We start from the raw sequence: 17,507 nt of genomic DNA on the forward strand, positions 1-17,507 counted from the left end.
GATTGGAAAGGCAGATTGAAGGATTAAAAAGGGTGACTTTTTTTGAGAAGGCGGGATGAGAAGCTTGTTGTAAATGTTTGAAAGTATGAGTCGACTTGTATGTTTTGTTCCCTTTGTGTGAAACGTGTCAAAGTGAATCGCAAATGAGGACATATTGGGTGGAAAGACAAAATGTGACACTTTTGCTTTGCCGGGCGGGCGTGAAGTTGCAAAAGCAAAACCACGCCGGCCGACTTCCAGCACTTCTCGCGGGCCTTTGTGGGAGCATAAGCTACAGAGATTTGGCACGGCGCTTTACTTTTAAACTTCTTTCCTTTTAACTTTGGACGATTTGCTTTCTACATTCAATGAGATTCCTCACCAAGTATTTCAGACAAGGCGATGGTTTGTTCCTGGTTGAATTAGAGAATTTGAAGGAGGCATAAAAGTCCTATTTACTAATAAAACGGTCTTGTTGTCACTCCTCAATTGAGGAAATAGTATCAAATTTAAACTTTTAAAAAAATTCTACAAGAGACAAGCTTGAGTGTGTCTTTTTTAAAAGTATTTTTTCATCTTTCTTTAGAGGTATAAAGTCAAAATTACAAAGGTTTATGATTTTTTTTTGGTCCATGACCACTGCAATTTCATAAGAAAACATTTTTTTTCAAATACAATATTTAATTATAAGAAAAAATACATTTATATTGTTGTAGAAATAGCACATTTAAGAAACAAATCTGTTTCTACCATTTTTTTCAACATTTAATGCTAAGAAAAATACTTGTAAAAGTACATATTTAGATAAAACACCAAATTTAAGAAATAAAATCAGTTTCTACCTTTCTTTTCAAAATATATTATACACTAATTATTGCATTGAAGTCATAAAATTACTTAAAAATATTCCTGTCTTGTCACTAGAGTACAATTTTAAAATCACTTACCCAGAAGAATACACAAAAAAAACTTTCTCACAAAAAGCATTTTAATTCCTGTAGATTTTTTTTATTTAATTTAATTTCGACACCAGATGACCGACTTTTCTTAAAATATCCGTCCCTAAAAGTGACATTAGATATTAACGACATCAGCTATCCTAAATATGAAATGAAAACCACCACAAATTCCCACCAGGCTTGCCCAGAGCTAGCATAGCGTAGCCATTAGCCACACGCGGCGGAACAGAAGCGCTCTCCATGTGCGAGAATCTTCACCAGATTGCCCTGTCCACTTTTCCACTACTCTAACTATACATTGTGTATATTGTTGTCACTCTAGAATTCAGACTTCCCTACAATACTGTGACAATTTAAAGAATTTCACATTCCCAAAAAGTAGCTGAATCAAATCGAGGGCAGCTTGTCCAGTCAACTCCTTATTGTACATTGTCCGTGTTTTTTGGAGTGTGTGTGTTAGTGTGTATGCGGTGGCGGTGTTGAAGGGTGGGGGGGGTTGGTTTTGGTGGCCACTCCCGTGGCAAATGGCCGTTCTCACAGCCCAGAAGAGCGGCCGACTCCGCCACCCACTCCCACCTGCTGCCTTTGCTATTTTCTTCAGGCAGGCGAGCGTCGCTTCTGGCGGGTCCGCCGCCGCCGCCACCGCCATCGCCACCGCCGCCATCGCCGTCTGTCCTGTAGCCGAGCTGGCAGCCGGCGCTCACACTTTGGAGACGGACAAATTTTTTGGGTCCGAGGAGGACGGCGCGGCCACGTCCTCCGTAAGCGTTTTTCGGCCGACTTGCGAAAACGTGACCGGGGTTCCAGCCGGGACACAAATGTGCCTCGATTATTGTTTGTTTTTTTACTTTAGACTCTTGGTGGTCCTAGAAAAGTTATCCAGACTTTTTTTTTCATGGGAAACAGAACGTTATTCGCCATTATTTGTTGTGGGTGTTTTAAACATGTATTTTAATATTTAATTCTGTCTGTGAAGACCTTTAAGATACTCAATAATATCCTTAAAATCTACCAGTCTTCCAAATTTAAATTAATTTAAGGTCTATTTGAAGGAGCACATTATAAGAAGATGGTACTTTGTTGAAAAAGATGGGTCTTTTATGATTTAAAAAACAAATATATTATTATAAGGGCTACTAAGACGGAAAATTTGATGTTTAATGTCATAAGAACAAACAGAAACATTTATATTTGTACTACGCAACGTGTTTAGAAAGATCGAAATCGCGCGGAAAAGGCTATAAAGCAATTATTTTTCAAAAGAAAACAAAACTTTTGATTTATTTACAAATTATACTGGATCGTCCTAATCATCTAATTTGTTCTCTTATGATAATGTCATCGGGATAATTCTATTTCTGCTTCCATTCACAAGTTATCCAGTCATCTCCAAATATTTGGTGGTATGACAACATTATTATTCAGTAGATTGACAACACAACCATCCAGATGGAAAAAAAAAAAGAAAAATGCAATAAATGATGAAATCAGATGACTGGAATTGAGTGACTCACCTGACAAATCTGTCCGTAAGATTCTTGACAAATGAGAAGATTTCAAACCAGTCATTGGCCACGCTTCCCGACCTAAAATAATAAAATTAATCACATTAATTGATCAATTAATCTTGATTATATTTTTCTTGACTTACACATTTTCACTGGACATTTCTGCAAAGTTTATTTCATAGATATAACTATAAAGTACTTAGTTTATACATCTTTTGCAGTGTATTATTTAGTGGATCGAATCCGATACTCTGAAAACAACGTGATTTACGATTATACAATTGTATTTGGTACATCTTACAAACCAAGATGGCTAAAATCCTGACTGCTATTGTCAGCATTCTTTCATTTTATGGGAGGAGAGTGTACTGGAAGAAAAGAGTGACTCGGGGGAGTCTTACAGGGGTGGACACCATCAAATAAAATGAAAAACATCTTGTGGGAATGAGCCGCCGCTGCTGCTCGGTGATGCAACGTTTCCTTCCTGCCTTTGCGTAATTGGCGCAAAAGCAAAGCTTGAACTTGATTTGGTTTTGATGTGAGACTCCTCCCAACCGATCACGTGGTCCAAAAATCCAAGACAATCGGCATCCGTCCACGTCACGGTGGGGACACAAAACAGCTGGCAGTCCATTTTTGGGCCAAGTCACAGTGACCTAATAGGACTAAATAAATATTTACTTTTGCATTGCTTACTTCACTGTAACTTAGCACTTTTTTGGAGGGAAATTGTATTTATTTTTTAAGTTATAAAATAGTCACCCTTTTAATAAGAAAAAAGGTCAAGAAAGTTAATTTACATGAACCATAACATTGTTTACAAGAAAAAAATAGCATTGCAGTGCAACATAAATCAAAATGTAATCACTCTAAAATGCAAAAGAAAGTTATTGTATGAAATAACGTTAAATATCAAGCAACATATTTGTATTTTTGTGTTGATTTCCAACAATTATAGAACTCCTTATTTGGGCAACTTACATTAGTAGTAGCATGATGAATTCCAAAGCAAATTAGCATCACTACAGGCCAAACCGTATATTGTTATGTATTACTGTTTTTTCCAAAAATGACAGAATTCCTTATTTGGGCAACTTATTTTAGCAGCACAATTTTGAATTCCAACACAAATTTTCATGTATTAGCATCACTCGCTGCGACAAAAATGATTTTGCAATGTATTATACCGATATATTTGCCGACAATTACAGAATTCCGTATTTGGAAACCCCCATTTTGAATTCGAACGCAAATTAGCATTCATTAGCATCACCCTATGCCAAAACGTACTTTGGAAACTACCATTTTGAATTCCAGCGCAAATTAGCATTACCTTAGCAACACTCTACGCCAAAGCGCACTTTGTAATATATTGTACGAATATATTTTCCAAATTTTGGACAACTTATTTTGGCAGTAGTCTTTCGAATTCCAACGCAAATGCGCACATAGCATGTATTAGCATCACTATATCGCAAAATGGCGTCCATTAGTAATAGACGGTAATAAAAGTCGAAATATTTCAAGTCTGGTATTAGAATAATGTTGGACTTTTTGACCAAAGCCATACGGTTACGCACCCCTGTCGTGTACAACTGGCCAAAGCCACTTTGGGGCATAAAATAAACATAAATAAACGTCCCAAGCTATGAACCCCGGCGTCCATTTTATCACTTACTTGTCGAGGACGAAGTAGAGGTCATAGGCACCATGGCAGGATGCTTCCTCCGCCCAGCCCGTCGAAGTTCCAACGCCCAGCAGCAGCAGCAACACCGCGAGGGCGGCGGCACACCACCAGCGTTGCCCGAGGACGAGTCGAGTCGTCGGGGCGAAAGGAGGCGACTCGGTGGACATTGTCCGACACTTATTTGGGCTCATGGGTGGGCAACGACAGGTCGACGAATAACCAACTAACTACATGTTAGAGCACCTCACTAAAGTTGCACGGCCACATGTGAAATAGAGGAAATTACCGCGGAGACGTCACCGTTGTTGACTCAGAGAGTTTGCATACTTGCATCGTCGCCGAAGTCGGAAGTAACTCAAATATTGGAGTGGGAAAGGCGACAAATAGAGGAAAATGGCGTGTTAAAAAAGCTAACTCATCTTGACAAAAAGTCGAAAGTTCTGAAGTTTGGAGGCATTCAAGTCCAGCTCGGATTTCGGACAACAATAGTTCATGCACACTGGGAAAAGGGACAATCCAAAAAATCACAGTGGATGAGAAACGTCTTTTTTGGGAGGAATATTTATGAAAATGTATCAAATGCGCGTAGGACTTTCCTACTAAAGGCTTGAATTGTTGAAATAAGTCAATAAATGATTAAAATATATACATTTCTAGCCCGGAGTCATTTGTGTTGAATGTGTCCTAAAGGGTTAATGTTTCATTTCCAATAAGGACATCTCCTGCTACGCCCTAAATGGCACTGTTATCAATAACATTTTAATCAAAACATTCCAGTCACAAGCTTATGGCAGTCTTAATAATAATATTATTTACTTTGTAGTGTGTCTAACTGCGCAGGAAAATTCCACCAAACTATGTCATCACTATTCCATCTTGTTCAAACGGGTTAGCAATAAAAGTGAGGATATGACGACGATTTTAACATTGATTTCCACACACATGTCATGTATTGCAAACAGTCAAATGCCATTAAAACACACGATGTGACTTTTTAAATATTCCTATTACTTTGCAATGATAAAAAAATGATATGGAAGAGGAAGTGGAACCATATTAAGTTGGATTTCTGTTGAATTGACGTTTATGTTACTGTTATGGTTAGCATGCTGCGAGCGAGGATTTGCAAAGTAAATATTAGCGCTAAGGACAAAGCGTAATGACTTCCATAATTCATAATTAGCTGAATGCCTGTTTGTTGCTAACGACGTGTTTCATAGAAACAGAAGAGTCCAGTCCACACATAAATGCCGTCCATCCATCACACCCTAGTGTGTGTGTGTGTGTGGTATAATGTCCAATAAGGTCATTTTCTCGCTCATTAGCCAAACTAATATGGCGACTCTTGCCAGTTATTTTGGCACGCTGGCCCTTTAAATGAAACAATCACAAATACAAGGTCCCGGCTTTCTGAATTTCATAAATTATGTTTTGTAAACTTACACTTTCAATTTCAAAACAATAACTCACAGAGTATGCTAACGATATATAGCAGCTAACGTTAGCATAGCATTTTTGGGATGCTAAACTTTCTGATTTTGTGTTTTTTCTGTCTTCACAACAACGAAAACTAATGAATCTGCTCAGTGCTAGCTGGCGACCAATCGTTTTTTTCCTCCATCGAGCTTTCCTGTTGTTTTTGTCAACATTTGTCGTCATTTTTCCCGCCGGTGAGTTTAATAGCCTCGGCGCTGGCGGGAATTAGCCACCACGGTAAAAAAAAAAAAAATAGCTAGCTTGCGCGCCGTTGGATTCCGCAAAAGGCGCGCAGAGGAATTAACATAGTAATTAACATCCAATTAGACGTTGATTTGCCAGATAATTATACTGCTGTGTTGATGTTCACATTTGATGAGGTGTGTTAGCCGTAATTAGCTGCGGTGGAGGTGTGGGGGTGCGCGGGGGGGAATGTGCGCGCCTGTTTGACAACTCAAGCGGCTCGGGAATGGAAAAAAACATCAGGGCATGTTTGGTGGGTATTTTAAAAAGTTTAGCTTTAAATGCTACAAGTTTAGCTTTAAATGCTACAAGTTTAGCTTTAAATGCTACAAGTTTAGCTTTAAATGCTACAAGTTTAGCGCTTGGTGGTCTTAAAGTATTTCCCCAGTTTTTCGTACCAAAAATAGTTAAGTTTGGTCATTCTTTCTTTGTTTTTGCATTTTTTTTAAGGAAATAATGACATTTTTGGGAGCAGAAAGTAACCTTACAACTTTACGTAAAATACTAAAAAAATACTAAAATACTGTAAAATTGTACGTTTTTTTTTAACTAACAGGAAGGTAAATCATTCGCCGTTGACCTTTGACCCCGAAAATTCGACTAACTTTTTCGTTACAATGGCATCCTCCAAGTTCGGTACTAATCCTCATTATTTGGTCTTCATTGATCTTGAATGCAAAAATACATGACCTTTGACCTCCACCCCAAAATTTGACCTTTGACCTCTGCCAAAAAGTTGCCCAACTCTTTCACATTACCAGATTATCCTGCAAATTTGGTACGAATCCTCTTATCCTTATTTCGAACGCAAAAATACATGTGACCTGTGACCTTTGACCCCCTACCCAAAATCCGACCAACTATTTCCCATTACGTATCCTTTCCAATTTATCACTAATCCTCTTTATCCATCCATTCTTTATTTATCTTAAACACAAAAACACATAAGCTCCGCCTCCTGTCCGTTTCGCCTACTGGCCGACTGGCCTACAGACGCCATTTTGAAAAAACGAACAATTTTGTCGGGTTGACGGGACGATTTCCACAATTCAAGATTCTCCAGCTTAGGAAAATACCTGGAAGTCTTTTGATTTCCGGGGAAAATGGCCGAAAAGGGCATCCATTAAAGTCCCCGTTTAACGTCTTCGGCGACGCCCCCACCCCAGAGTAATTTCTCTTGATTCCCCCTTTGTGTTTCACGCTCGACACCCCCCCCCCCCACCCCCCTCCGACGTCCGGGGCGGGCGAATGAAGACGCGCTCGCTGACAGGTCGCCTCGTGATGAACAAATTAAGGATGGACTTTGCCTTAATCTGTCTGGAAGCTTCTTTTTGCGGGCCGCCGTCTTGGCCGTTGACAGCCGCGCTCGCCGCAAATTGGACTTGAGGGAAGTCGGCGCCGTTTAATATGAGGAGGGAGGGGGGCGACGAAGAGGAGGGGGGGGGCGGCGTTTGGCGTACAGGTGATGAAGTCGTTGGCGCGGTAGCGTTTTTCTTGTTGCCGTGAGAAACGATTTAGAGAAATATTAACGTTCATTTCTAGCGTCATTCGTCTGCCCGCGCACGCCGTCGGACAAAAACATGACAGAAATGTCAAATTATGGGATGGATTCAGTATGGAAGAACATTTTGGGGGGGGAAATATGAAGTATATTAGTACAAGGAAAAAATATTGTCTATAAATTATAGAAAATAAAGCTAGATCATCAAAATAAGTGTATTTTTTTTAGGAATGATAAAGTAACATTCATAAAGTACAATTATACAGGCACAAAAAAATTTAAATATATTTTTGGGTAAGAAAAAAGTAGTTGTGGGCCCTGCAAAAAATATGAAAATTAGTATTGTTCAAAAGAATAGTATAAATAAAATAATTAAGCTAAAATGATTAGATGAATGAAGAAAATTGTTATTAAAAATGGCAGGTAAATATGATACAAAATAGGAAATAAATAAAGCAAAATATGAAATAAAAAAAGCAAAATATGAAATGAATAAAGCTAAATATGAAATAAATAAAGCCAAATATGAAATAAATAAAGCCAAATATAAAATAAATAAAGCCAAATATAAAATAAATAAAGCAAAATATGAAATAAAGCAAAATATGAAATAAAGCAAAATATGAAATAAAGCAAAATATGAAATAAATCAAAATATGAAATAAATAAAGCCAAATATGAAATAAATAAATAAGGCAAAATATGAAATAAATAAAGCAAAATATGAAATAAATAAAGCAAAATATGAAATAAATAAAGCTAAATATGAAATAAATAAAGCTAAATATGAAATAAATAAGGCAAAATATGAAATGTCGTGTGTGTGTGTAAGAGAAAAGTATTGTCTGGCAACCAATTGCAATTGTACCTATCCTACTGCCCTGGGATCGGCTACAGCACCCCCGATAAACAGCCAATGTCAATAAAACAAATGAATATATTTGGATGATTTTATGACTTAGATTAGAATTATATTTTATTCCGTACTCGGGAAATGTGTTGGTCTCAGTACAGACACAGAAGACAATGTAGAACTAGCAAAAACAAAGATAATGATAAAATAATAAATATATATAAAAAATAATGCTAAATCCCTGAAAAGCCTTCAAGTTCAAAACGGCGCCACTTTGAAGACGCGTGATCAACGTCAACGTCCCTTTGACTGAATGAGTACGTGAGCGGGGGGGGGGGTTAAAAAAAAAGAAAAGAAAAAAAGCGGATGAGCTGTGGCTTGACGTGTCAAGAAAGCGCCACGCTGATGGCGGCTGATTGCCGAGGAGGCCCACCCACCCTCCTGTCCCCCGGGGGCACCGCAGCACTTTTTTTCCCTTCTTCTTCCGAGAAGCAAAAAGTGTTGGAGACGCCCGGACGGACGGACTGACGGGCGGCAAAGAAGAATCCCGAGGAGCTCGTGGCTTCCCTCCGGGGTCGGCTTCATCTCGCCGATGTTTTGCCAGCCTGTCACCGATGTGGGAACGGTCGCTTTGGCCGCGGCGTTCTTTTTTTGCGCTCGCTCGACCCCGCTTTCAACTTGGACTACGAGTCAACACGCTTGTGGATGGAAGTGGGGCCTTCGAGGGCACCTGGGAAATTACAGCGTTCGATCTCGGTGGGCCGGACAAAAATAAGTTTGCGCTTTCTTTAAACGATGCTAATTTAGGGAGGATATGAGCGGGAAATATCGGTATTTTGGTCAAATCGAGAGGCGGAAATAAAAGATATTTATGATTATGTAATAGAAGAATTTGTGTGAGGGGTTATGGTTCTCTCTCTGTCTCTTTCTTGACCCCATTTCTAACTTATCACACAATAAGGACAAAAAGTTTACTGTTTTCCATTGAGTCATACTCTTCCTTATCTTGCATCATCGGTTTCAACTATGCAGAGGCAAACCGACAATTTTTTATGGCAGAATTTCAATATTTTTTTAAGTGGGCCATTTATTTTGAATACCCCTAAAAAATAATTAGAAAAAAATACATATATATATATTTTTAAATTTATATAAATATTTCTTTTTAATACAGATATATTTTATATATGTATATATATATATATATATATATATATATATATATATATATATATATATATATATATATATATATATATATATATATATATATATATATATATATATATATATATATATATATATATATATATATATATATATATATATATATATATATATATATATATATATATATATATATATATATATATATATATATATATATATATATATATATATATATATACATATATAAAATATATCTGTATTTGTTTTTGTTTAAAAGGGTATTCAAAATAAATGATCAAGACCCATAAATAAATTAATAAAAGCTCTGATAAGTCCTACATATTTTAAATGGATATATATATACATAAATATATATTTTTAATTTGTAATTTTTTTTAATTTTTATTTTGTTTTATTATTATTTTATGTATTTTTTTCTAAGGTTATTCAAAATAAATGATCAAAAGCCACACAAATCCATAATTATTAAAATTCTGCCATAAAACTAGTCCGTTTGCCTCTGCATAGTTGAAACCGATAATGGAATCTAAGAAAGAGCATGACTCAACATAAAACTCAATTAAAAACGAATAGAACTTATCTTAGCATTCATTTGGACCTCCCAAAAAGTTATAAACGAAAGACTTTCTGAAACCCTGCCACTATCCTGGCACTCACACAGGATGGACGTGGGCCCCAAACACACGCCCGCCCCCCGCCACCCCCCCTATTGGCAGCCGAGTGGCGTTTGCGCTTGAGCTAACGCGACTTGAGCGAGCGGAGCGGCGGCTCAACGTCCAGCCAAATATTGCTGAGATTGGCCCGGGCGTGCTGGTACCGTTAAGTGCGGCCATTAATCCCTCACACGGGCCCACCCATCAGCGCTGTCGCAGACCCTTAATGTGACGTTAGCGAGCCTTTGGAGACTAAAAGCAGGACCGGCCCATGGAAGGGGGGGTGGGGGGGCGGGGGGTTGGGGTCCTCTATTCTAGTCCCATCGCCTTACTATCCATCCCAAGCTCTTATGTTGGCTCTTGGGAAAAACGGACGCCGTGATCGTGTTAAAAAAGTAAAAGGAGGTTGTGTGGGGGGGGCTCGTTAGCATGACGAAGGATACTCGGGATGACGAGCGAGCCTCGGACAGACGCCGATTTTAGCCTCGGTGAGCCTGTTATTGTTCTTTGACTGATCGGGAAGTTTTTAAAAGTGATGTCAACGTTGGAGGGAGTCCATTTTGTTTACATTTTAGTATTTTACTTTAGTTTGAAGTTGTTTGTGTGGATGGGAAAGTCAAATTTGCTGTGCGAAGGGATTTGTTGTTCAATTTAGGGTCGCTAATTGAGACTAGCTTTAGATATTTAATTGTCAAACAATGGAAAAATGCCTTAAAAAATTGTACTTTCTGATATATACTATATTTTTAGGGGGATCAGCGAAAGCCTGTTATGTTGTATTTTTAGGCTATAGTTAGCCAAAAAAGATAAAGGTTACTCTGACATAGGTGTCAAAGTGGCGGCCCGGGGGCCAAATCTGGCCCGCCGCATCATTTTGAGCGGTCCGAGAAAGTAAATCATAAGTGGCGACTTTGTTTTTTAAGATCAAATTAAAATGAATATTATAGATGTATATTACATTTCCTGATTTTCCCCCTTTTAAATCAATAATTGTCATTTTTTAAATCCATTTTTTCTGTGGTTTTAGTTAAAAAAACATTTTATAAAATCGAAAAATATATATAAAAAATCTAAAATAAACATTGTTTTAGATCTATCAAAAACGGAATACTCAGGTCTTTTAATCTAGTTCTTTTAATCCATTTATGAATTAAAAAAATCTAAATATTCTATCTAAAATGGTCCGGCCCACATGAAATCAAGTTGACGTTAAAGCAGCCCGCGAACCAACCCGAGTCTGACACCCTTACTACTAAAATCCGCCTGGAAAAAACTTCAAATGACCATTTATGTATGCCATCAAGAGCGCCCCCTACATTCAACAAATTGGACATCCATCTATCTATCTATCACTGCTAGTTATACCAACACAGTTTGAGTAAAGAAATCCAGATGGGCAATTTTTTGACACGCTTGAACACGGGGGCAATTAAAGACGGGGATGGGGGAGCAGGTCCCGAAGATTGGTCGCCATCCCCTCGCCCCGTTTAGCGGGACAAAGGAAACGGCATGGTGGCGTGGCGGCGGGACGACGGGACGACGGGACGGTGGCACGTCAGCTAAATCTGCTTTGAAATCTGTCCCGGAATCAGGTCGCGGTAGGCCCCGACCCCCGGAGGGGCGACCCCCGCAGGGCGGAACGGGCGCCGCGGGGCTACCGCGGCCTTCGTTAGCTTGTCGCCCGGGACCCCCGGGGGAGAGAATTGACGGGCATTATCGTCAGATGCCGCTATCCATGTCGGCCAGGGTCAGAAGTTAAAGGATCCCTGGTGACTGGCGGCGTGTCCGGGGATGGGGGAGTGCACCCCCGCGTGCCACCCGACCTCGTTGGCCCCATTAAATCGAGCCCAAATCCCCCGAGATTGACTCGCCCGCTCGCTCTTGAGCGTTTAAGTCTCGTGACGTCCTCAACGAGCAGCAAATTAAATCAAGATGTCCGACATGCTCACATAGACGCGACTCAAACTGTTTTTTTTTTCAAGAAATATGGGAAATTGGTTTAACTAGGGATGTCTTGATCACGTGGTTTTGTGGGCCAATCACGTGCGAGTACACGAATGTACCTGGGATATGTTTTAAAGGGGGAGATAAATAGCAAAATAGTCATTTTTAACCTCTTTTAAGCAAAGAAAGTCATATTTAAAGACATATACAAGTATTATTAGCATAAACATGTTATTTTAGCATTAAGGTGTACAGTAGAAAATAGGATTACCTTTAATTTTTGGTTACCATTAAAAAAACACATGCAATATAATCCATTTTGGTCTCTTTATGATTGTGATGATCTTGACTTTTATGCTGTTTTTGTTCTCTTAACTTAGCTTCACTACTATAAATATATAATATAATACTGTATATGTTTTTATAGCAAAATTTGCTTTTTTGGATGAACGCTCGTTGGCCCCTCCCAGTCAAAATGGCGGCCAAAAACTTGAAAACTTTAAAAACTGATTGCGATTTTCTTGACTTTTTTGCTTTTTTTGTTCTCTTTCTTTCACGACTATAAAAATGAAGGGTGACCATTTTATATATAATATCTAGATATTTTTCTTATAAATGGATTGAAAGAATTGGATCAAAATCCCTGAATATTCCATTTTTTAATTGATTTTAAAGGGCATTTTTTCTTAGTAAGGGTTATTAAAGTATAGAAATTATTTTATATATTTTTAGATTTTACAAAATGACTTAACAGAAAACACAAAGAAAAAAATGGATTAAAAATTGAAATTATTGATTTCAATTTACTTTCTCTGGCCGCATAAAATGATCCGGCGGGCCAGATTTGGCCCCCGGGCCGCCACTTTGACACACGTTTTTAGAGCAATATTTTCTCATTTGTATGAACGCTCATTGGACCCTCCCATTCAAAATGGCGGCCAAAAATAAAGTAGTCCATCCCACATGACATCTTAGTTGGCATTAATGTGGGTTGCCAGTTGGACACCCCCGGTAATCTTTTTGAGAAAAAAAACAAACAAAAAGTTATTTTTTTCTCTTACGCCCCTAAATAGATTGCGCCTTGGGCAGTCGCCCAGATTGCCCATAGCAAAAAAAGCCCTCCGCATAACAGCTGTGTCCGAGTGGCTGCCCGAAAGGAACCCATCGCAACCCAAACAAACACATCCGGCGGCTAACGTTAAGGTGCGTGAGCTTTGTTGACTTGTTTTCCCGCGGTGACTGTGGGATGCGCGGGTTCGACGAGGTGGCGTGATAGATGGGGGGGTCACGGTAGGACGTGCCGGGAAGCCGCCGCCCCCTAGAGGTCCGCTTTTGGCGTGTGGTGGAACGACATCAAAACGAGTGAGCCCTGCCGGATCGGTTCAAACGAGCTTTGTCATGAAAATGAGGCGAGTGGCGCCGAGGGCTGCTACGCTAAACGTGCTAAGTGGACACAATGAGAAGCTGCCAGTTGGGTTTTTTTTAATGAAAAGCAGGGTTTTCTTTAAGTCTGACCAATGTGTATGAGTCAGAAAATGAAGAAAAACTGGAAAAAGGGTCAATTTGAAGAAGGATAATGACGAATTGGGTAAAAAAATGGTAGACTGGTGGGTTGAGGTCAAAGGTTAAATGCTTGTTTTTAGGTCTGAAGTGGGTTGGTAGTTGTGAGAGGACCATGGAACAATTTATATATAAAGTACTGCTTTACTTACGATATTTTCTAGTTAAGTAAAAAGTTCTGGCACGAATTTGATGCTTGCTTTTATTTTGGAGGTTTGATGTGGGTTGGTAGTTGTGTGAGGACCATGGAACAAATTACATATTAAGTACTACTCTACGACATCTTCTAGCTAAGGAAAAAGTTCTGGCACTAATTCATGTTGTAAGTAGAAGTGTACTTTATATGTAAATTCTCTAATTGGTTCAACAGACCTCACAAAACTACCAACAAAACCCTTTAAAATTGTCCAAAAAAGACCCAATTTTGTATGAAAGATGTGAAGAAACACACAAAAAATGAGAGAAAATTATAAGAAAATAATTTAATAATGTCTTAAAACAAATAAAGCATATGAAAATGTGCCCTGCACTACTAAAATATCTCCCTCCCTCTGCTATTGATTTAAGGCATCTGGAGATCAATATGTTGACATTTCACATATCTGAATGGACTATTATTCATATTTTCTAGCAGATTTTCTTCAAAAACGTATCAAGAAAGTCAAAGTATCGTCACCACTGACTTTTCTGTTCATTTTTTCGGCCTAACGAGACATCGCAGTCGAAAGTTTGAAGCGCAGTCGTAGCCAATCGGCCCTTTTGCTCCAGACGAGTGGACGATGACGACGGCGGCGGCGCATTGGCAGACGTGCGCTCTTCCCATGCCGGGTTTTGTGGCGCGGTGGACGAACGGACGGAAGGACGGAAGGACGGACGCCCCGAGGCCAAAGAGAGGCTTGGAGACGTTAAGTGTTGCCACGGTGGGCGCCTCAGTGCACCCCTCAGCCTTGAGCCGCTCTGGCAGCTGGACGGAGAAAAATGGGACGGATGCCGACAATGTAGGAGAGTCGGCTTCTACCAAACAAACGCGACAGTCAAAAAAAGGACAGTAGAAAAGTCTGGATAAAACCTAAAAGACGTCCTTGTGTATGTGAAGACACTCTTTGGTTGACTCAGTTGGAGACATTCTTGATGTCATTCAGTCATTCAGTTGTATGGTATTGTCTCTATGAGCACTGGGCGGAGCTTTGCATTTTTTTAAGTGTTTTTTTTTTTCAGGTTAGTCAGTGCAAAAGGCAGAGTTTGTTTGCTAATATGAGAGGAGGATATATACGACTTGTAGAGGTTGTGCGTTATTCTATTGTGAGGACATTTGTGTGCATTATTTTGGGAATATTTTGAAGGGAAGACAAAAGCAAACAAGCCTAGATATGTTGTGTCTGAAAGTCAGGGTGGAGGCGGGGCTAATAGAGCCCAGAAAGCTATCAAAATGTTAAAGAAAATTAGAATTAAGTTTAGTGTAAGGTTAAATTAAACTTATTTTTGAGTGTCTGCATTGTAATCCAAGTTCATTTCAATTTATTTATGTTATGTTACGAGCACGTTGCCATGCAAAAGGTCTGCAATTGACTTTTACTAAATGTGTGTAATTTTAAAGTAGATTAAATTTATTTGAGAGTCTGTATTGTAATCCAAGTTCATTTAAATTGGTCTATGTTATGTTACGAGCACATTGCCATTCAAAAAGTCTCCTCCCCACAAAATCTGTCTAACTTTTGTACTATTAAACAGATTTTAGTACAATTAAACCACTAGTTATTTGTTACTTTGCTAATAAACAGCAAATTAGAACAAATAAAAACGTTTTTCCAATCCAATATCCTATTTTTAATGTTTTTACAGAGAATTGGAACCAATTAATTTGTTTTAACTTCATTCCTATGTCAAACATTCACTTGAGTTACGAATAACTCGACATACGAGCTCAATCCCGGTCCGAATTAAACTCATATCTCAAGGTACCACAGTATTCAACGCAAAATGGATTCCCAATGCAAAGTGAGCGAATGTTGCGGAATAGATAATCGCCACCCCACTTGGCGGCCCACCGTGTACCCATCTCCCGTCACCCTTACGTCCCCCCTCCCCCTTCCCTCCTACCTTCTTCTTCTTCTTCTGTGGTGATACGAACCTTCGCCAGCCTTCCTCACTTCTCAAGCGCCCCCCCCCCCATCCAACCTCCCCCCTCCCCCCACCCGTGCTGTGTTTTTGGCAGTTCCCACTGACCATCACGGACGTCATTGCCAATTTTAGTGAAAAGTGGCACATATGGCAGCTGAAGTGCCATATGTGCCCTACACAATATTTCTTGGCCGCGTTTCCCCTTCTGGAAAAAAAATCGTTGATTTAAACGGGGGAGGAAAAAAAAGGAGAAAAAAAAGTGGCTTATTATTAATTGATCCTTTTTTTTAATTTAAATTCCTCCTTTTTGCTTCCCTCTGAGGTATTTATATTATTTTATGATGTATTAACACGGAAGTCGTTGATCATTTGTTGTACAAATTTGGCTCGATTGATACTAGCGATGATGGCTGGACTCAAAAGTGGGTGTGTCATCTGTGTATGTGTGTGTTTTCTATGGGTTGCGCAATATAGGGAGGGTACCAATGGGTTTTATTTGTAGGTGTGTGTTGAGTTCAATGTCTTGTATGGCTTGTTTTTAGGGAAATTCATGTTTTTTTTTCCAATTTATGTGTGTGTATTTTATTTTGATACATGATGTATCGTATTTTCTCGCATATAAGTCGCCTCTGCGTATAAGCCACACCCTTAAAATGGTTGAATTTGGCAATTTCTCGCGTATAGGCCGCCCCCTGATTCACAATTTTCACTTCCATATTCATAGTTTTAATAGGGAGTACAAATATTTTACTTTGAAGGGAAAATCTTAAGAAAAATCATCACATTTTTGCTAAAAATCTGTATGAATCGATTGTTTTTGTTGCAAAATTAAAAAGGGAGGTCATGTGAGCAGTACAAATAGGAAATGTGTATGTAGTTTGTTATTTGTAGGTAAGATGGCAGTTTTTTCACATTTTATGCAAGATAGGGTTGTTTTTTCCCTGAATTGCTAACATATAGCTAATGTATGCTAATTTATATAATATACTGCACAGTTTGCGATGGTATATGTACACATAAAGTATAGAGATATACATTTTGGGTCTATTATGTTTTTGAGAAGGATTAAATGGAATAAAAGTTATTTAATTTAATTATATGATTTAATATAATATTATGTCATTGCTATATGTTAGCATATTGCTAATATATAGCGAATGTATGCTAATTTATATAATATACTGCACAGTTAGCGATGGTATATGTACATATCAAGTATAGAGATATACATTTTGGGTCTATTATGTTTTTGAGAAGAATTAAATGGAATAAAAGTCATTTAATTCATAATTTCATGAATAGCAATTTTGAATCATAGTCGCTCTACACTTGATGGTATACTTTCACTTTTACATTTTAGAAAAATAAAAAAAAATAGCTCCAATGCCCTAGGCAGATGTTGTCAAGTCGATCATTATTTTTGGTCGACAAAGACAATTTCATATTTAATAGATGGCAGAAACATAACAAGAATATGGCTGGGGCATTTGATAGTATGACAACGAGTCCCAGGGAAGGAAGCCATTTTTATAGACGCAATTAAAAGCCGCCGCTCGCTCGCTCGCTGCGTTCTGTTTGTTTGGGCCCTTTTGATTTATTTGGAATAATCCAAAAAGATGAAGGTCTTATTTGTTTATGCGGCGGCGCCATTGATCTGATGGATTTACGATGGAGCACAAGGGCAAACACCTAAAAGGACGAGACATCTTCAAATTGTATCATTAGTCGCCTCAAGTGGATCTTGAGTGGAAATTATTGAGCTAAAAAAGTCTGTGATTACACTTTAATACCATCATCAATTTGTCATCATATTCCTGCCTTTAAAAGTGCTT

General features: G+C 38.5%; 1 protein-coding gene across 1 annotated transcript in view; it reads right to left on the reverse strand.

Moving 5' to 3' along the window:
• The window catches only part of antxr2a (ANTXR cell adhesion molecule 2a), a 48,258-nt gene extending 43,641 nt beyond the window's left edge, over positions 1 to 4,617 (reverse strand). Inside the window, exons 1-2 of the mRNA XM_077715759.1 lie at positions 4,125 to 4,617; positions 2,453 to 2,524 (exon numbers count right to left, since the gene is read on the reverse strand). Coding sequence (XP_077571885.1) covers positions 2,453 to 2,524; positions 4,125 to 4,324 — 272 coding nt within the window. The 5' untranslated portion in view covers positions 4,325 to 4,617. The remainder of the gene's footprint in view (positions 1 to 2,452; positions 2,525 to 4,124) is intronic.
• Positions 4,618 to 17,507: the final 12,890 nt, after the last annotated feature.

Source organism: Stigmatopora nigra, chromosome 4 (genome assembly GCF_051989575.1).
Source record: "Stigmatopora nigra isolate UIUO_SnigA chromosome 4, RoL_Snig_1.1, whole genome shotgun sequence".
Classification (NCBI taxonomy): Eukaryota; Metazoa; Chordata; class Actinopteri; order Syngnathiformes; family Syngnathidae; genus Stigmatopora; species Stigmatopora nigra.